The 21,926-nt window shown below is 41.5% G+C and overlaps 1 protein-coding gene across 2 annotated transcripts in view; it reads right to left on the bottom strand.

Moving 5' to 3' along the window:
• HDAC4 (histone deacetylase 4) overlaps nt 1-21,926 on the bottom strand; it is a 270,539-nt gene that overhangs the window by 237,562 nt on the left and 11,051 nt on the right. For both annotated transcript variants that reach the window (XM_074872456.1, XM_074872457.1), the window contains exon 2: nt 4,929-5,178. In XM_074872456.1, the coding sequence (XP_074728557.1) occupies nt 4,929-4,950 (22 nt within the window). In that variant the 5' untranslated portion in view covers nt 4,951-5,178. The remainder of the gene's footprint in view (nt 1-4,928; nt 5,179-21,926) is intronic.

Genomic DNA, 21,926 nt, shown 5'->3' with positions numbered 1-21,926 from the left:
GGCAGGCATCAGCATCCCTTCAGAGGAGGTCCTGTTACCTCTGCTGGGCCTGCCAAACAGTTGAACTTTTCCCCAAAACTTCAGCTTCCCATGAAGCACACACATGGCAGTGTGGCAAGAGGACAGGTCTGGAGAAATCTTTGTATTTCCATGCAGAGAAAAGACAGCATCAGAGAGAATGAGGTTCTACCTATACCCACTACTAGCAGTGTTTTATTGTGATCAGGAGCCTGAATGCTGAGTCTAGAAGAATCCAGCCATAATGAACTGGAGCACCAGACAGGTAGGGGGAAGCAGGCATACACCATGTCCAGATGTTTTTTCAGACGACAGCCACCAGTTGTGCCCCAGTCCTGCTAAAGGAGGACTGGAATTCAGTCCTTATGTTTATGGTAAGAACGCTCTTGCCCCCAGATAACTTACAGAAACAGACTCATTATTGCCAGAAAGTAGGTCAGTGTCATTTAAAGCCAGTCTGAAATGCATCTCCACAGAAACTTCTTAATCTTTAAAAAGAGAACACATAAAATATTTATTTGAGGTGCAAAATGTTTGAGAGACTAACAGGGGAAGCTCTTATGTATAGTGCATGAAATGGCTTTCCATGCCTCATTGAGCCACGGAGTATGAAAGGAGAGTGGCTTCTCACACTCAGCAGATAAAACACCATACAAAAGTGCTTATCAATCTAGCAAATCACAGCACATGACTTACTAACTCATTTTCCCAGTGTTGTGTGATCACGAAGCTTTCTGCTTTCTCTGGTATCTCCTCTCAGTCTTAATGATCGTGCTGCAGATTTTTCCATATCAGATAGGCAGCTCATTCTTAAACTTCAATATTCCTAATTATCAAACATTCAGCATTTCAAAATGTAAATAAAATTTGCATCTCTGCAAGAGTAGCTCCAAAGAAAGAATATAGCATTTGCATTCAGACTGGCTAATTCCTGTAAGATAACATTTCATAAACAAAATGCTTCATTGAACATGGAGATTTTCAGCTTTTACAAAGGAAAGTGAACTTTAAACAAATACAAATCAGTTGAGTGATTAACTTTAAGTGTTTTGGGTTTTTAAACTAATCTTTATGTATAACTAGTATCAGCAGAACAATCTTTACTGATTAAGGAACCAAATGATAGTGAAACTCAAGCCACTGAAAATTAAGGCGGGGGGGGAGGTAGAAGGCGACCGTAAGAAATCATTTAAGGTCAGTAAGAGAGAAAGGAAAAAAAAAAAGAAAACAAAAAACCAACCAATACCCCTCCATCACATACAACCCAGTCAGCCTGGGTAAGATGAGTGGCGTCAGCACCACAGCTCACATAAGGTCAGTTTAAATTGTGGGCAACATAACAGGTTAAGTAGTGACTCGAAATATGCTTTCCCCTGCGCCCCCCAAGCTTTGCCACAATCCTAAATGTTATCTTAATTAGCCCAGTTTTCTTAATTATACTTTGCAGCAACTTGATCTTTTATAGCACAATTTCAGCATTTTTTTCAGTTTTATTGCAGCACCCAAAGAAGCAGTGGTTCCTCTGCCAAAACCCAAAGGGCACGCAATGCCTCTGAGCTTTGTCCTGACTAGGTCTTCGTAGCCTCCTGCTCCCATCACTGCAGGGGAAAGCCCGTCCTGCTGCCACCCCACCCTCCAATTTCAGTCCCTTTCCCCCCTCTGCCTTCATCCTGCCCAGCAGTTCCACCCAAAGCAATTCCCATTCCTGCCTGGGGAATCCACAAAACCTACCAACACCTGGAGGGAGCTGGGCGTTCCTCCAGAGCAGTGGGGACCACACGGTGATGGGCACACAGTGCTTGTGACAAGAGGGACACGAGCAGCCCACCTGCTGCTTCTGCTCCTCACACACACAGCACACCCACGTGTGGTTTTGGGGCAAGTTAAGTTCACAAGAGCTCAAGCCAGGGACTGTGGAGAGAGCCTTTGGCTCAGAAAACAAAGGTCAAGGTCTTTACCCTATGTCCAAGACAGACTGATTTATCCATTGAAAGTTTTTGATGATTAACTTCTCCCACCTGGTACTCCTCAAAAAGTTACTACTTATCCTCTGAGAAAGTTTACTGAAAAATATAACAAGAAAAGTGGCAGTGATGGAGGAAGAATGAGGGGAAAGTCATATTTTTCTTAGTCTTCATATTTTGTTGCCTTTTTCAGTGAGATGCCTTCAGTAGACAACACTTCTCACAAGAGAGCTTTGCAGAGTGGAAGGGAAAAAAGAAAAAACCTAAACCACTTTCATTCATCTACGCTGCAACAGTTTTATGGCACTGGTCCTAAAACATCCCATTAGTGATAGGTTTGGAGAAGATTAGAGAAGAAAGCTTGTATCCACTGAAGCAAGGTTTAATAGGCTGCTGAGTTCAGCCAGAGCCTTCTCTTAAACAGTGCACATCATTAGTAATAATTACCTGTAGCCGTATAATCAAAATAGCTATCACAACTGACGTGAGAAGTCCAGATGCCATCTTTGGCAAGGTTTGGAAAAATATTTCTACTGATTATTATAAAACTGACTCTAAGAGAGAAACAGGCAATAAGAATACCACAGTATAAGCCAGGGGTAAAAAGCCACCACGATACACTGTAGAATTTCAACCCAATGCTTGGAAATACAACCAAAATAAGAACTCAAGGCCTAGAAAGGGCGCAGAGAGAGTTTCTCAACCACATTTGATGAGAAGTAAGACTCTGTGGAAGTTGGTACTGTGTGAAAATATTTGCATATAAAGACTACCTGCAGAACACCATTCTGTGAAAAACAGCACCACAAGATCATTTCCTCCACTTTTTCAGTTTTATGAACGTTTTTCACTCTTTAAATTATATCCAGTGGGCCAACTGACGATAGGCCTTGAGTTTCTATTACATGTTCTTCATTTCAATGTTACTGTCAATAGGAAATTTAAGCTGTATTTCTAATAATAAAACTGCAATCCTTTCTTTACCTTTTAAAGGGCTGACTACCAGAGTAGACAAAAAAACCTTTCCCCTATTAGTAGTCTTATATTCCACCAAACACACATAGTAGTCACAACTTTAACTCTTACTGAGCCATCCCATACCTCACTCTAAGGTCTTACGTGACAAGGGCCAAGAAGGTTTAGGAACAGCAGCACAGGAGAACGTACTTATGTCCAAAGCCATCCAGCTGAGCTGCCACTCCCCTGAGTTTTGATTAGACCAGCCTACTCAGCAAGGGCCACTCTAGACACGGCTGTTAGAAAAGGTAGGCTCAAACGGATTTTTAGCATTACAGAAACACTTCTTAACACGAGAAGCTTCTTGGTTTTTTTCATTAGCTCTTCTTGAGTGACTCCCTGCTACAGCATCAGCACAGAACTTGAGCAAAAGTAGCAGAACCAGTAAAAAGAGGCAAGATAAAAAAAAAAAAAATGTAAAGGTTAGCAGATAAATTAAGAGAAACAAGACAAATCAGTAGTAGGCTTTCAATACTCCTGCATCAACAGAACAGGCCAACTAAAAAGGACATCCTGCTTTCCTAAATATCTGGAGAACTGCTCCTTAAGTAGTAAAGCAGTATCAAGTTAGGTTGGTTTGTTGGTTTTTGAATGTAGATACATATTTAACCTATCCCACCACAATGAGAAAAAAGCGGGACACCATTAGCTCCTCAGTCTCACTCATATTTGAGACAGGAAAGTATTCAAATAACTAACCACTTACTTGAACAGATCTCTTTAAAAACATCACATTGCGAGAAATGTGTCACAGGTGAATGCACTCTACTCATACAAATAGACTTAGTTTCCCAACTCCCCATAGTACCAAAAACAAGTTTCAAAATCTGAGACTGCTACATTATGGAAGTAAAAGCCAGATTTTTCCTTTTGGATAATACTGACAATTTTAGAGGCTTATAAACTCATTTCAGTTCCTACTTGAGAGTCAGATTTTCAATGCTGCTGCTGCTTAACTCCCTATTTATTGCAGCGTTTCTTGCTCCCAGCCTCCGAAACACAAATGAGCTGCTAGAAGTAATTCTGAAGCAAATATAAAATTCTTCCCCATAAATATACAGTTCCTTAAACCTTAGGAGCTCTTCACTGGCTTTTAGCACTTTAGTCTTACTTGACTGTTAACCCAAAACTGATTAAACTGAAGTCCCAAAAGTAACCTCTCAAAGGCATAGCTAAGTAAGTACTTTCACGTGGCTTGTCGTTGTTGGATTACTTGCTTCCCAGCAGTCATTTTCTCTACCACAAACTGAAGCAGTCAAAGCAGGCATATTAGAGCGCAATTAAAATTCCTCTTCCAAAGCACAAGCTCACAAAACCCTGCCTAACCCAAAGTTACCTGAAATTCACTAAATACAAATGTATGAGAACTTTAAGCTAAAAAGCAGGTAACTGAGTACCTACAGATCCTCTTGACAGACAGAAATGTGCAATTTTGTAGTGACGAATCATGTCTTAAATTACAAGACACATTAGGAATAATTCTCCAGAAAACATTGAGATGGATCAATTGACTCGTTCCAGCAAAACTGTTCTTTTCTACTAAAAAGTCCTTTAAAAGACTGGGTTTTCTTAAATATCAATAAAGACACACCAGCAGAACCATGACCATTCCTTAGAGGTACACTACATACTGTTAAGACTTATCAGCATAGATTTAACAAATTAAACATCTGGTTAACATCTCAGAAAATACCTACAACTTCCAGTGGTATGTAATGCAACAATCAGAAACCTAAAATGGCAAGATCTCCCTGTAACTCGGGTAACACCAACACAATTTTTCATCTTCATGCAAAGTCTCAGTTTTCAATATAGCAGTCATCCAGGGAGAGAGACCGGATTATCATCTCAACACAATAAAGTCTGTTCATGCAACAAACACACGGTGTTTTGCTGTCGTTACTAGATTTAAAGCGGTTTTGCCCTTACCTGGATGGCTTTGGGAGCTCATTGCTAGTAACGTCTAGTCCTTTGGAAAAGGGATTCGAGACGGATCAGTTTCCACACAAGTAACAGCAGCTCTAAAGAGCTCCAATGCTTCACCAATACATAGAAATTGGAAGTGGGGATTAAATCATGGCCACCTTATAAAATCCAGGGCACAGTGACATGCTGAGTTGTATAGGAAATAATCCAATAGGGTGGCAGAATATCTTCTAATGGCTTTCAAAACGGGAACCTGCAATTAAAGAAAAAGATGTCTACATTAAAGAATTAACATTTTCAACCATTTAAATTACACATTATGTAACATATTTATCCCCAGAAGATTAAACTAGGAAACTATTTTAGGCATTAAAGGTTGCAGAGAAAGTCATTTTCAGTTATAGATGCAATTTTGATTAATAACCATAAAAGCGCAGATTAATATTTAACATCACAATTAAAAAACTTTTCAACTACATATGCAAGTCTTAAAAACCCAAATTTGCGTGTTAATTCTTATCTTCCAACAGCACCATATGAAGCCTCTTCAGTCCAACAGCTTCCATATTTTAAAAGCCGTATGTATGAGTGGTAACTGTACTCCACGCATCTGTTCCCCAAAGAAGTCTAAAGAAAAATTCCTCGGTGCCAAGAAGTGGTCTTGGAGCAGGAAGGAAAAAAACCCACACAATCAATTCCACTCCCACTCTGCCCAAGCCTCTAACAGATTATTAAGAAGCAACTTCATACTGCCCAGAGGGAAAAAAGCCACCGTTCCCAATTATTTTTAAGCTGTATATTAGAGGGAGGAAGAAGAGAGAAAAACCCCCACTGAGTTAGCAACCTAGTGTACCCCTGTCCCCCCCCCCCCCCCCAAATAAAAATATAAATGTAGTAGATACCCTAGCTTATAGAAACCCCCACCTCAGAGGCCCCCACAGATGGTGTCTCTGGTGCAACCGGCAATACTTACAGCAAAAGACCCTGCTGCAAGGTATCCTGAAGTTCAGGTTTGGGGGTTCAGGGGTTTTTTGGCACTATACCAAGTAGCATCCAGTATTTCTATATAGGCATGTTTTACAGGCAGAGTATTTCAGGGAGACTGCTCTTTTTTAACATACACCGAGAGACCTGCCACCAGCAGGTCATGTTCAGAACCATGCTAAAGCTACTGAAGCAGATTAAACCAAACTGTGTCCTTTATGCAAAGTATTTCACAACCACAGGTTATTTCTCCTCTTTGCACTGAAAAAGCCACCAGCATTCAGGCTCCCAACAGATGATAACCCCTCCTGGATACTGAGTATGATGTGTTTACAGACAGCTGGTACTCGGAGGAGTTCCTCGCTGCCCTGACAAGGCACTTTGGCCCTGGCAGCTTGGCTAGCAGGAACAGTTTATACCCAGCACTCCCTAACCCAGTTCAGCCACAAAGTCAGCCTGCTGGTAGAAGCCAACTAGTTAACCCATCTAAATTAATCCAGCTGACTCCGCTCAAAGCAGAGCAAGGAGCACTCACCCCAAACTGCTCCACCAGCAGATCCGAGGGTGTGGTGACCTCCAGCAAAGAGACAGCAATATTCCTTGGGCAGGGGATGATTATGATAGTAACTACTACTGCCGCTTGCACAATGAGCATCTGTCCACAATTTATCTGTGCCACTACATTCCAAGCAGTCCCATCCATTCTTGGAAGAGCTCTTACGCTCAGATATTTGCGTTCCTTTCCAATAACACAGCAAAACCAGGTCTAAGGCTTAAATACCACCACCAGCGCTTATGATGGGCCCTGCTTTGTAATGGTGCTTCCCTGGTTTGCAGAATAATGCCCAAGCAGGCACTGTTAAACAAAGAGGCCTTCCTTACAGTATTTCATTAAAAAGCCTCTTTAATTGGCTGTTTCTCTCTACCCCAAGTGTCTCAGCACTACTACTCTCCAAGTTCCTCTGCCCATCTTGCATTTTTAAAGACCTGGAATGCTCTTTCATGTTCTGCATCAAATTCAAGAGAAAATTACTTAAGTGTCATTTCTAATCCCCGCAGGTCTCTGCCATCCCAAACATTCAAGATCTTCCAGTTCCATTAATTTGCATATCCTCTTGAACAGAGTCAAGTCAGCTCAGATCAAGCACTAGCAAAATATTAACATCATTCATTTCCAATAAAAACAGAAGGTAATGTTATAGCATAAGCAATCTCAGCTGTAGACAAGGATTCAGAATGGAGTTAACACATTTCTGTCTACTCATTTTCACAATGCAAGAATCACAGACAGTGAAAAGACATGTATGAATTTCCCAAAGAAACTGGACTGAAACATTAGCAGCAAATCCATTTTAACAGTATCACCAGTTTACCTATTCCCACTCCTTCCCCCAAAGGCCTATCTAAATTCAGTCAGGCATGAGAGACCCAAAATATTCTGCATCTTTTAAGTAATGCTAGTGCCGGGGAAGAGGAGAGACAACAAAATAACCATGCTCAGGTTGGATAAGCTACAGATTCAGTTCAGCTATACTTTTTTTTTTCTAAATGTGTTCTACATTTTAGAAGACTGAGTAAAGCATAAGCAAAAGAAACCTTCCTAGGATACAGACAGCAATCATCTCCCAACTTATTCCACCACCAAAAGCTTATTTTCAGTTACCACTTGCATGGATCTCAATGCTGTCCAACGAGACATTTCCAAAGCAGTCACAGCTTGCTATCAGCCCCCTATCTGCAACAATTCTTGTGTAAATTTGTCTTTTTGCCATTATCTCACAAAAACACTTCTCAAATTAGGAGAAGCACAATGCTGTCTAGCCCTATGCCTAGGATATTTGGAGGTCTATAGGGTTTTTCAAGCAAATTGTCTCATTTAAAAAAAAACAAAACAAAAAACACAAAAAAACCCCACAGAGCTTATTTTACTTCTACTCCACTGCCTTTTAGGACGAGAGTGATCACCTCTGGCCTGCACATCTCGGCCGTAAGAACGGCAAGCCCACCCCACGCATTCTCTGGAGGCACGCTCCTCGCGAGCTCGTTGGGCACGGACAAGGACTGGGTCATGGCCGGGATGAGCTCCTCAGGCACCCTGCCCACTTCTAACCCAGACATACGCTGTACACGATGCAGATGGGTATGTGTTCATCTCTAGCAGCATGAGCCTCTCATGAGTAACTTCATAACCAACTAATTTGGCCAGACAGGTCGCTCACCTTCCTTTTTCGGGGGGAGTGGGATCACAGGCACAGCAGGCTTCACTGTACGCGTACTCAGGTCAGACTCACTGGGCTCCAGCGTGCAGAAAAAAAGAGATGGACTGCTGCTGCCACGGGAGCATTTCATGTAGCCTACCTGTTGTCTCCAAGCGAGCCCCAGGACTTCCTGCCGGCTAGGTGAATTTTCTTGGCAAACAAAAAGCAGTGGCATACTGACCACGCTGGCTTTGGCACTTCACATGGAGTCCTTCCCTAGGCACAGAGCAAAGGGCAGCCGAAGAGCATCCGCACACAAGATGGTGGATGGCACCACGTGTTTCAGACTACAGGGCAGAAAGGCCGAGCAGAATTGTAGGCTAAAACAAGCAGGTGCATAAAACACACACTTATTTAATCAGGTGTAGCAAATAGGACTGCTATGATCAAGCTTCCTGCCTCTCAGAATTGTTCAGTCTGGTACCTGCTGGATCTTCAAAAAACTCTGGAATAGGAGTACAAAGGGCAAATTAAGGCCTATCTATTTCAGCCTACTTCTACCAGGGTATGCCTAAGAGTACACACTCCCTAAAACCATGTAGACTGGTACAACTGCAGCTGTATCCTCATCACATCCCTGGTTCAGGAGGTAGCCACAGCCCGAGTGTGCTGTCACCTTCTTGTCACCAGCTGATAAGGCACCTCCATATCTACAGTCACCACGCAGCAAGAGACAGACTGAGGGGCTGCAGCCTCAGCAAAAACCCCTTGTTTCTCAGCTGTTTTGGTGCCTCAACAAACCACCATCCCTAACTATACACCCTTCCTAGATTAAAGGCACTATTGGTCATTTTAATTCTTTACTTATTCATCTCCTACCAGTGAGTACATCACACAGCACGCTTGGTCCTCAGCAGTACAGCAGGCAGACCTTTCATCATTCATGTCAAGGAACTGATGGGTCTGATTAAAATACTTTCATGAGACTTCAACTGCTTCTTCAAAAAGCTACAAAGAAAACAGTGGAAAATTCACCAACAGGCTGCGTCATCACATGTGGCAACAAACCACCTATACACAGGAATAATGTGTATAGGGAGAAAGCGTATGGCTCTAAACACAAAACTGTTTGAACAGAAGGTCCCTCACCTTCTTTCTCTCCAACTCCATGACCAGCTTGCCCCCCCAAACCACACACACGACAGCTCCACAACTCAGCTCTGCGCTATTCCTTCCACACACTTTCCAAGGCCACTTTTTCACCACTGAGCATCTAGCCAACCAGTGAGAGACAGAATTGCATCTGAACTAGGAAATCTAAATAATCCCACAGTCTTCCAAGTCTATTTCCATAAATTTTGCAGCTACTGAAAGTATTTTTTTAATAATAAGTAACAGGAATCCTACAGTTCCACCATACAAGTGTTTTGACAGTATGAATGTTCACCTTCCCCTTCTCATCCCATTCCAGATGTGCCTCTTTAATAGTCACAAGTACAGATGTGCAGTAACCAGTAATTAAAGTTATGATAGAGCTTTATTTACAAAGCTCTATTTTTCAGAGCTTAAATTGCTACTGTACTTCAGCCAAGATAAAAATCTTGGCCTAAGGGTGAAGTTTCAAGACTGTTTTAAGCCAAGTCAGCCTGGTTGCTTCAGGATAGCCAGCTATCCATGACCTAGCTCAATCTGCAGGCCCTCTCAGGTGCCTACCATCAACACCCCAAGACAGCAACATTCCAGCCAGCTGATGAGATCACTTGAAAACCTCAGTTAAACAAAATTAACTGCCTGCTGACCCAATGCATCAAAATATGGTGTAAGTCATACACCTACTATACCCATCGCTGTGCTCTGAAGTTTATTTCTAGGTTCAGAGAAAGCTGCTCTGCCTTTCAGACCCCTGAATGTTAAAAGCTTTGCAGAAGTAGCAGGACAAGAAAGCCAGCGCTGCAAAGACAACAGCAGAAGGGATGCAAGGAGAATGCCTTCCGTACCCTGGCACTTCTTCAGCAGCGCTCCAACACTGCTGGGTTTGGTCTCCAAAAGCCACGGAAACATCCATCTTCCAAAAAGCATTATCATCGATCCTTCTGCCTGACACTGCAGATTAAATACCAGTAACAATTTTTCTTTATTTTTCCCCCCCCAAAATCTACCAATGTATTAGATCCCTTGCTGCATTAACAGGCAAACAGCACTACATTTAATCCCATGTGCTCCACGTAAGGCGATGACAACACCGTCCTGATGCTTGCTTGGATTCCTACTCATAACATGCAGCCTGCGAATGAAACGCATGTGCTTTGCACAGCCTCACAGACCTAATGAGAGGCAGTGCCTCTGTTGGAGCTTATTGATTAAATCTCTCCTTTAACAACAGATCCTGAACTTTACCCAGAGGCAAAAAAAAAAAGAGGCTGCCTTTGCTTTTCAGGGGTTGTTTATAAAATACTGCCAATATAGTATCTATATATGAAAGGAGGAGGGGTCAAGGAAGAGGTATATAGCTATTTGAAAACAATAATAATTTACTGTGACCACAAAATGATTTACTGCATCTTTATTTAGAGCAAAGGCAGTGTGAAACTGTCTCCCAGGCTGATCTGTCCCTCCAGGAACTGTGTCTCCAGAGCCACCACTTTGAAAGATGACAAAAACAGTGCCGACAGTCCTGAGGACCAACACAACCCTTCAACAACATCACTTCAACTCCTGCTTCTCAAGCAGGATACAGCTTTACTGATTCTGTCCTGGGAGACCAAATTCCACAGGCATTGCCCACTTCCAGAAGTGCTGGTTTTCCTACAGTTTCAATGATACTCAAAACAGACCTCTCAGAAAACATATTTGCAAGCCTCAAACATCATCAGACATCCTCTCAAAGAGTTTTAAGACTCTGAAGACAGTGTTTCTATCTCTAAACACATATTGTAGGAGTAACAGGTTGCACTGTAAAATATACCATCAGCCTAACACTCAGCTGTGGACAGAACAGCAACTAGAATACCATGACAGTAATAGAAAATAAAAATAAAACACCAAATTCGCTGCTGTATTAGCCCTGTTCCTCCAAAATCATTAATATTTTGTGTAAATCTAGACACTTCAATTTCCAAGTACATAGTGTAAGAGTTTCAGAAGGGCAAGAAAAAAAATTATCAGAAGTGTGGTACAAATTCCTCATACAGGTGAAGCAGATAAGTCTTCAGCCAAGACAGAGATGACTTAACCGTGGTTCTGCATCACTGTAATATCCTTAATATAGAGAAGTTACCAATTGCTCTGTTTTCCATCTATTTCTTTCAGAGCAAGAAGTTTTTCCCATTCTTTTTCTGGGAGACAGGTTGGGTGGACACAGAAGGGAGGGAAGGTATCAGAAAAGATACTTCAGGTGGCAAGCTGAAGCAGAGAGCATTACAGGCTCCTTCTTAGATGCACTACAAAAGTCTTGACTCAGGGTGCTGGAACAAGCAAAAGTTTTCCTGAATTCCAAAAGCAAATGGACAAATCTTAGAAAAGAGGTCAAACACCAAGCGCTTCGGCACAAAACCAGGAAATCTATGAGACAAGTCAGGAGAGTGTTTCAGAGAAGTGTCACCACATGCATGTCTTGTTGTGAAACGCCTCCGAAGGTGCATCATCTTGGATGCTGCTGGAGAACATGGCAATCAAGTACCTTTAAAAGACAAAAGCCCACCTACACACCAACCTACAGTCACCAAATCAACTCAACTCTGCTTTGTCCTACACTGACATGACAGTCCCATCTTGAGAAATATAAAGTTTACTCCTTATAAATTTTTATATTGTACTGAAATCACATACCAAACTCTTAAATTAGTTTCTACGCAAGTGGTGAGTACACCTGCATTAAGTTAAAGAAAAATACTCAAGTGAACTGGCAAGTGGAAGTATCTACACAGCACTCAGGTATCCACATGGAAGAAGAACAGAGAGCAAAATCAGTTTGAGTACCTGAAGCCTTCATAACAGTTAGAACTGTATAACTAATAATTAAACAGAAAACCCAACTTAATACAGCTGTTACAAATAGCTTCTCACCAACAGCGTACTAGGTACGTACATACATGTCACAGTTAGTACAGATCCAGGCTGACCAGTCTGGTCCTTATCACTAGAGCATCCCATCTTTGCTAAACTTGTTGTTTCCATACTCTTATCTCGCAGTAGCAAAACCAGAGGTACTTACCTTTTATGATCAAAAGCTCACCACAATGAATCAAATGTACTAACCATCTAAGAAATACAGAAGCATTATCCAGTACTTCATGGAATTAAAACACAGTATATTTGTTTAGCAAATGCTGACATTTCAATGCCAGCCATTACAAATGCTATTCTCAGATGACAGCCTAGAGTAGAACAAATATTGTGTTTCCGCCTCTCCCTTAAACCTCCACTTTCAAATACACGCTGTGAAGATTTATTGCTTATACGCTCACACTAAACATTTTCACTTTGTGACAGGTTTTGTATGGTATAACGTTCAGAAAGAGATTCAATCTCTAACCACATTTGCCCTAAGTGTTAAATTACAGTATATGTGCATTAAGACTTCAAGAATAACCGATACCTACTCTGTATTTACGCAGTTCCTTCAGGGGAGGCTGTAATACATTGCTAGACAGTCCCTGGAAGTCGCTTTTGGAGCAATCCTGCTATTATTTCAGGCAGTGGCTCGTTAAGCAAGCCTTTGCAATATAAGCAGTGCTATATACATGCACTGAAGTCACCATCAGACATTAAAAGAAAACAAAATGAACAACAGCCACAAATGGCAAGACACTATTAATTGTAAGCTAACTTCATTAACACAGAACTAATCCACAGCAACTCAAGGGTAGCAAACCTATATAGAAATAATTAATCTAATTATGTCTAACAAATTCTCAATAAAAATAATCAAGAAAAATTGGTTTCTACAGTTTCATATGCCTTTGCTTCTTATTGTCAAGAAACACTCCACTACTAACATCCATGGCATGCAGATTTCTTAAGTAAGGCTGCCTTTCCCAGGCTCTTCTCAGTTGTGTTTCAAAGTCAAGTCAGTGTCTCAAACCGATCTCTGGTGGCAGCCCTTACACTTTAGTTGTGTAAATCCAAATGCTGAGACACTAGCCCAAACTGAAAACACAGGGGACACTGATATTTCAGTAGAAGTGAACACCTTTTCACCCATTTCAATGTTAAACTAACACATACCTGCCACTATTAGAGCTTGCCCCTAGTAGAAGACTGCAAGGTTTCCTCACTAAGCTTTAAACCAAGGGCTACTTGGAAGAATATGCTTTTTGCATATTCTGCACAAAGTCCCTCATGGTACCATCTATAGGCACTTCTGCAAATCACCACTTTGATCAACAGTTACAGCTGCTTCGAAAGCTGAAGGTGCTGGCATGTCTTAAAAAGGGAAAACTTAAATCTTCTGGTAAACACCCATGAAGCCCCAAAAGTTTCTATGAGCCTTCATCATTGCTAGGGGTACACAAGAGCATTAATATTATTTCTACTTCCACAGATTTCACACCAATAGTAATACTACTGGGTAGCCAAAGAGGGGATCTGCTGATATCACCTCTATTTTTAGACCTCAACAAGTACTGCTGTCGAAGCAGCACTGCAAGTATCTCAAATACACCCAGAAGCAAAAACCAAAGCTTTGGGAACAACCAAGTGGATAATGATTGGGCCCAAATCCTCTGATGTGTAATCCAAGACTCTGAACAAAAGATCATCTTCAGGAACCCGAGCAAATCTGGAAATACCACCTCATGTTCACTCTGTGGGAGCTCCAATTTAAAGTGGTCAACAGCTTGGAAAAATTTTTTAGAGTCAAGCAGGAAAGCAGCTCATAGAAGAGCTGCACATTCAGAAATGCAACTGACTGTGTGTAAAACCTGGGAATATGTAGATTCGCAGGATTACAGAGCCCTCCTTGACTAGCAAGACTCTGGCAGAGGGTCTGAAAGAGCAGGATGCTTCTGAGCTTGATCCAGTTTCTCAGCAAGAGCAGCAAGAACAAGCAGTCTCACAGATGGATCCGCGTGGGAGGGAGAAAGGATAAAAGTCTGCCTCGGGAGCCTGTTCCAGCTGCTACTGAAGCCTTGCAGGAGTCGGTACAAATTGGGCAGTTACCTATAAAAATCTACCATGTTGGGTTTTTTCTGAAGCCCTCTTCCTCCCCCATGCCATGTTTTTCCTCCATGCTAGTATTTCTGCATTTGAAAGAGTTCAAATCAGACAGCCAAAAGCAGCGCTTGACAGAAGGTATATGAATACTGAGAGTTTACGGACAACGTCCGTCTCAGTTCTTCATTCCTTCCGTGTAGATCACCACTCGGAAGCACAAAAATCAAAACTCCTTTTAAATACTTGACGGAGAAGTGATAAAAAATGGTGTATTCTTTTTAATCAAAACACCCCTGATAACGTTTTCAGCGCCAGGAAGAGTTTGTGGGACTGGCAGACAGCAAGCTCATCTCACTGACTGAAGCATTCCCATGCAAACTTCAGAACAGCTGAAGCTTGTTATCAATGCCCATGATCTAAACACAACACTTCAACAACATATTAAGATCCCCCTCTAATTCGTGCAAGTTAAAGTTTCAGCAACCTGTAACGTATCCCAACATTTTAAAACTTACCATTGTATCACTGAAGTCCCGTTAAAGCATTTCAGCAGCACTGAGATCTCTCTACTTTGCTGACACCCATATTCAGAGTGCTGTACCAAAGATATTCACCAAATCCTCTCCCTCCATGCTGCTAGCGCAGCACACACCAAGGGGGGAGAAAAAAAAAAATCGGATCACGATAGAAAGTTCGCAGATCCAGTCACCATTTTTCTGTAGACTTGCTCAATAACGCAGCTTTCAAACAGTCTTATTTTCTTCACCTGCTTGTATACACACACAATCTTCCTTTCCCTTTCAGAACAGCCCGACATAGACGAAAAAAGGATACCGACACCTTGATGAAATTAGTTTTGGGAAACAACTGAAAACCTTCAGCTTGCCAACCACATTTTCACTCTAGCTCAGCTTTCTCAACTGCTATAAATGAACAACCCACAATTCTTTACCTGAGGTTGTTTTTCAAATCCTCATACATAGGTAGGGAAAGGCAAAGAGAAAAACATCTACCTCTTCTATTCATGTACTTCAGCTGTTACAGCCCACATCTGAACTTCTTGTTCCTTCTGACAAAGAATCAAAATTACTGGTCACTAGCTGTGCCTAACCCATCTGGTCTACCAGCATAAAATAGCTGAGTACATGTGTCATCAATCACTGTTAATTACTTCATTAACTTGGAAAAAGAATATTGACTTTTTTTAAAGAACAAACATTGTTTAAGGTTAGTCTATTTTTTTTTTAATTGAATGCTATCTGATTACCAAGAGAAAAAAGAATTTAGTCTGAACACTAAAGCAACCCTGTCACATAACTCGTCCAATTCTTTTGTCTAGTAAAACATTTCCCCAAGTGTCTTTTGGAACGGACTACACTGCAACGCTAGTTTTAACCAGCATTAAGTTTAACCAGAAACTTAATTATGCATGTTCTCAAATACTCTGTGCTCACTGCACAATGCTAACCATGCTGCCATTCCCACCTACTACCACCGTGATTTTCAAGTTCTGACCTTTATCATGCTCTTGGAAAGAAACATGCCTCAAGGTCGCCACAAACAGTTTGTGCATTTTAATCTGCGACACGGATACCCAATTTTTTTTTTGGCACAGGGAAAAAAAAAAAACATCACCCAACAAGCGTTATCATGCTAACAGCACAGACTAAAATCAGTTAAGATTCACACAGCGAGATGCAAACTACCCCCCTGGACTCTCCCACTGCTTCAGAGGCTGGACTAGCTCACCCGCTGAAGATCTCAGCCCTGCTCCACCACCTCCATCCCTCCGTATCCAGCAGATGAGCTCACCTCCCAGACAGACAGAAGGGTCCCCCTATGCACCCATGCCTCCTCACCCAGCCTTGTCCAGCCACACTCTCTGGGAAGAGCCACTTAGCTCGGTTCTTCAAGACACTTTTTCATGCCCCAGTTAAGTGGCTTAAACACTCACTGTCAACCTTCAGAAACTTATTTCGTTTGAGAACAATCCGATGCCATTTTCTAAATCTAGAATGACACACATCCCCTACAAAAAACACCTATTAATGCAACCTTATTACGCTACTGGCAGGAACCAACTGCCAGCTACCACCATTCATACACACACCCCTTTTTGCTCCTAAACTCCATATCCCACGAGCCTGCCCCACAGAAACAGGGCTGTGCTTGTCAAAATAACACTGCAGGAAAGTGTGCAGACCTCACATAAGCACCCTTGACTCTGGCTGTTGCCCAGCTCAGACAACAGCATGCCCTCACCCACAAAAGCTAGCATCATGGGATCCAAAGTTTACATTTTTGTATGTTTTACTACTACTGCCTTACACTGAATGCTAATACTGTTACCAAAACACTGCACTTCCCTCAGCAATGCAGTAATCCAGACCTCGGTCCTAAAGAACCTGTGGTGTCACTCTTCCATTTCTTCTTTTAATGTGCCCCTTTTCCTACAGCCAATAAAAATGTGTTACAGTGTATAACTGTAGTGCATTTATGTATTTGCATATCTTCTTACTCAAAGGATCTTAACCAGGGCAACACCTAAACACAAATTTTACATGCGAGCATAAAGGATACTTCACTGAACAGAAAAAAAAAACAAAAAAACTTTGCCTTTAAAGTGCAATATAACTTTTTTATTTGTTGGGAAAACCTTTTCTTCCCTCATCATACACTTATGAAAAGTGATGCTGACATACACCTGTAAAAGCACAACAGAGCTGGCAGTCAAACACTGAAATTCAGTTAACTGATGGAGTACTAAAAGCTAAGTCACCGGTTATTTTTGCCATGTAAAGAACTTTAAATGGTAGCTAGAATTTTTTTTCTTTAAATGATATGCGACATGCTAGTTAGTTGTGATTTTTTCTTCCCCTTTGGAACCCCCTTTGCTAAAGCACACTGCTTTCATGCTGAGGGAATGCCAGCAGCCCAGCCAGCTCCCCAGCGCCCATCCCGCCGCTCCCAGGTCCTGCATGAAGCACACAGGGTCACCCCTCGGGATGCGGGGCAGTCCTGGCCATGCTCCTCAGTCCCTGGCTTATCCGCCAAAGCTGCTGAGACTTTATCTGCCAAAGCACAAGTCTGATGGTAACCAAACAGGCGACAATCCCCATGGGAAGCTAAAGGAAACATATGCCTTTACATTCACAGGGGTTCCAGGTTTTCCACTTGTTCTATTTTTAAATTACAAGTCACACTCTTGAGCCACAAACACAGCCGTAATAGAAAATTTAATTCAATCACCAGAAAAATGTAAATTCCTGTGTGGTACCCTTCCTTCTAAGTAGGGTTAAATTATTAAAAAGTGATGTTGGTCATTAAAAAGTACTAGAATCCTTGGTCAAATATTTCAAGCTTGACACTGACAAGCAAGAAAAGCAAGAAAGGAACAACTGACATTATTATTCTTGAGGGGGTTTGGGCTTGTTTTTTATTTATTTATTTGTTTTATAACACCATCAAAGCAAGAAAGGACAAAACCTTTAAAGAGTACTTACAGGTTACCTTTAGCAAGACAACAGCCATCAAACTTTTGAGAGTTTACTTACCAGGTGTTGCTTCTAACACCAGGGCTGTTATTTAACTCAGAGCGAAGGAAAAGCTCCATTTACTTTTTGATTTACACCACATTCTATACAGCCCATTTTGTCTGTTTGCACAACACGAACACAGCAAGACAAATTGGAATTGTCCCTTGAAGTAAGAAAACTGGATTGTAAAGCCACAAAAACTGGGACATATTTCAAGGACTGATACAGTATCTGACATGGGTTGGGTTTTTTTTAAGGTAGGTTTTGAAACACTGTCAGTCGCCAGTTGAAAAGAGAAAGTCAGCATCCTCAAGGAAGCCTTAGAGCCCTAGCTTAGATATGCAAGGATTCACATTCTGTTAACTTTCTATGATCTAGATTAAAATTTATGCTGCCATTTATGGCTTTACACACTAAGCAGCATAGACACAATATTCTTCCCTGTGAGACATTCCTCTTTCAGGGTAGGAATCAAGCAAAGTAATTTAAACCTGAGTTTTGTCCTTCTCCAGCCTTCACCCTCCCTTTCTAAAACACCATAGCCCAAACTTCAGGGTCTTTTCTTCACTCCTCTGGGTTTTGGGATTTTGCACCTTTGCATGCTCCTAAATATCTTCCTGAAACCTTCACGCTAAGTTCCACAGCTACCACACCAGGAGGAATTGCTTGGCTTTCAAGATGAGCTGCCCTTAGCCACCAAAGCTCTGCTGTGCAGAATCTCCTTTCGCTTTATCACCTGCTACTTGGGGATGAATCTGTGTTACCATGAATATAATGATTACTAAATTATATTATGCCAAAAGAAAAAAAGCGGCCTGAGAGTCAACACTAGCAACCACCGCTAGCTAACACTGCGGTCTCTTTCAGTGAAAATGCAAAGCTAGCTACGGTGCACTACAAAAGACAAATAACCCCTTTGGATTTTAGTCGTCTCCGAAAATTTACATTTCAGCACCAGTTTTAAATTCAAACAACAGTACACAGCCACTGCAAAACAAACGTGACTCCCTGTTACCTCAAAACACCGTGCACGCAAAGCACACTCCGAGGCTGGAGCAGGGGGGAAGGAGATTATTATCATTTTTTCCTGAAATGGAATGGGGAGATTAAGATCAAGCGAAAAGGAGCAGAGGCTGCTGACATATCTAGATGCACAGAAGCCAGTAAATGTACAAATAAGCAGCCATTTCTACCAAGAGTGCAAAAAGCCAGTAACATTCAAAACCAACTTCAATTCTGCTAGAATATATTGCATTAAAGCAAGAGACAAGTCCAGCACAGAAACAATCAGAACAGTTCCCTTCGACCAAGACAGCTTTATTTCTCATTCAAGGAAACACTGAACAAAGGTTTCTATGCAAAAAATGTCTTCACTTTGAAAACGCCAGTATTTATGAATCACTTTGGACATTTACCTTTTAGCACTCTAATTTGGAAGTACTATAAAAAAGACTCTGCATAAAGCCATAAGCCACCCTGACAAAGCTGCATCAATTACCAGTTACAAACCTTTCCACAAACCAGAAAAGAGCTTGTTGCCCTGAAGCCACAAACAGCAAATTTCACACAAGATTTCAGAGAGAGGAGAAAATAAAGGCTGTATTGACCATGCATCCTTGAAGACAGATATTACAGAACAAGAACTGACGTTTACGTGACTTGATAGTAGATGATAAACTCAGGAGAGCTGCTTCAAAAAGGCAACGCTTGGACATCCATTTGTTGTCCTCAAAGTTTTGAGACACACACCAAGCAGAAATGTATATACATGAAAATATGAAATATATAAATCATTTTATATATATGAAATATATACATGTGAAAAAAATGTATACATATGAAAACACCAGAGCATTTCTTGTTATTTTCACTTCATTTTATCTGCCTATCACCTCTGAATCAGAGACACAAGTTCAAAGGCCAGTTTTGGATATAGCCTGAGACAAGCATTTTGCACATTTATAAGCAAGAGCAAAAGCAGCTCTTCCATACTACAGCAGCGACTGAACTCAGCTTCCGTAACTTCATTCAGTGAGTCTGTTTCCTAAAAGAGGAAAAAAAAAAAAAAAAAAAAAGTACTCCATCTAGGACACCTGCTTGACAGCCCTTGGCTTCTCTTCTGAGATGAAGTACATGGGGAAGTCAGCTACCTAACAAGCACGGAGAACTTCAGCACTTGCCAGTATCAAAAAATAAGTATGTACAAAAGCCAGGAAGATGTAAAAAAGAAAAAAAATCAGACCTTTCCAGGCTGAATATGGCACAACCAACAGAAACAATTTACCCAGAAATGTAAGCCACTGCAGAGAGGGTTAAAGCAACCTACGACTCTCCAAAAGCAGGACTTGTAGCCAGCAATGAGGATTCAGATATTACCACTTGCAGGAAACCATCTCTAGATCTCTCCATACCTGTGGTAAACATAACAGACAGCAATTTAACAAGAGATCACTCGGCAAAACTCACAGCACTGAAGCTCCTGAAGGAAGGTTATGACAAAGCATGTTTGCTGGCACGGAGGCTAAACGGAGAGACAGGAAGAGTTCGTGAGGGCCTGCTCTAGGAGAGAAGAGCCCCACGAAGAGGAGGGGAAGAGACAAGCAACTGCAAAATGCCAGACCGTGAAAATGCCTGTGCTCTTTCCATCGCAGGCACCCCAAGCACCGCACTGGAAGCTAATTCCCTGCTGCCCAGAAAGCACCCGGTGACACGGCTTGCAATCCTTCTCATTTCATAGTCCTCCTGTAGCTGCAGGAAAACATTAGTACCTTTTCCTATGTTTGCTTGAATTTCACACCCACACTTGTTGGTTGGCTACAGCATATGCTCAGAATTCACTTATCCGTATTCAAAGGCTGTGATAATTTAGATTTTTGTTGCCAGTGTTAAGAACGAGCCTCAGAGCTATACACTGAGGCCCTGGAATTTAAATATATGATAACACTGTAAATAAAAGGAAACAAATTCCTTAAGGAAAACCTTTTTGCATGCCAGATCAGTTCCCAATAGTAACTGCTCTGCTTTGACAAGAGATAAATATTTACAGTCTAGAATAGAGAACACCTTGTGTTGCAATACTAGGAATGCAAGCCTCATCAGTCCCCGGTATACTTAAGAGGTTATTTTGATTTTTTTTTTTTTAAAAAAAAAGCAACAATCTCAGTACTTAGAAGCACACACATTAGTCTGCTCATTTACACCACCGAAATGAAAAACTGAAGGTAGTCATACAGAGAAATTGTCAAACATACTGAATCCAGAACAGATTTTCACAAAAGGAGACCTCATCCCCCAGGGAATGTAGACAGTTTACAGCAGAAGTCTAAATTATTGCCAAGAATATGCTGCCTTTTATTTTTTTCTTTTATTTAAATATAGCCTAACTTGCTCCTCTTTAAAGTTGCTCTAGTGAATGCAGACGCTGAAGAATTTTCTTACTGGGGCAAAAAGGCAGCACGGAGCATCAGATGTCCATACCAAACTCCTCAGATTAGGAGGGTACCACAGTGGGAATATCCTCAGAGGAGTGAAGAGAAAGCTCAGGCTCTAGTTCGTTAGGCTATCTCTCAGCTTCCAGTGTGCCTCCCAACCTCCCGGCTTGATCAGCTCCTTCCAGCAAAGGAAAGAATGTGGGGAATGTCATTCATAATGGCACTTGGGAAGATCTAGGAATGGAAAGTATACAATAACTGGATATCCTTCTCATGAGGAGGGGTGATAAGCCCTGTGCAAAGCAGATGCTCTCATTTCTAGCATTAGACGACTGCGTCTCAAGTTGCTTGGGTTTTCTGTCATTTTAAATGAGATCAATACCTAATTAAACAGGAACGCAATTTTTTTTATACTGCCTACGCAGTCCTAACTTCAATTTCTAACAGGACCTGCAAAAGAACAGCCTGGCTTTGCTGTTACACTACAGGATTTCATATCTGGAGTATAATATTCCTCACCCAATTGCTATTTGGGCTTTTATGACGCATACCCTTTGAAGTGTGGCAGTCCAGCCGCCGGCAAGTTTACTGAGGAGGTCGATGTCTATCTCAGAGTCTCAGTTTTCTTACTTCCTTCTCCTCTTACAGTGGAACTATTACCTTGTGCAAAACTTTCCTGCCTGGACCTCACTCACGCCA

Source organism: Strix uralensis, chromosome 6 (assembly GCF_047716275.1).
Source record: "Strix uralensis isolate ZFMK-TIS-50842 chromosome 6, bStrUra1, whole genome shotgun sequence".
Lineage (NCBI taxonomy): Eukaryota > Metazoa > Chordata > Aves > Strigiformes > Strigidae > Strix > Strix uralensis.
This window is presented reverse-complemented; position numbering and strand designations above follow the sequence as displayed.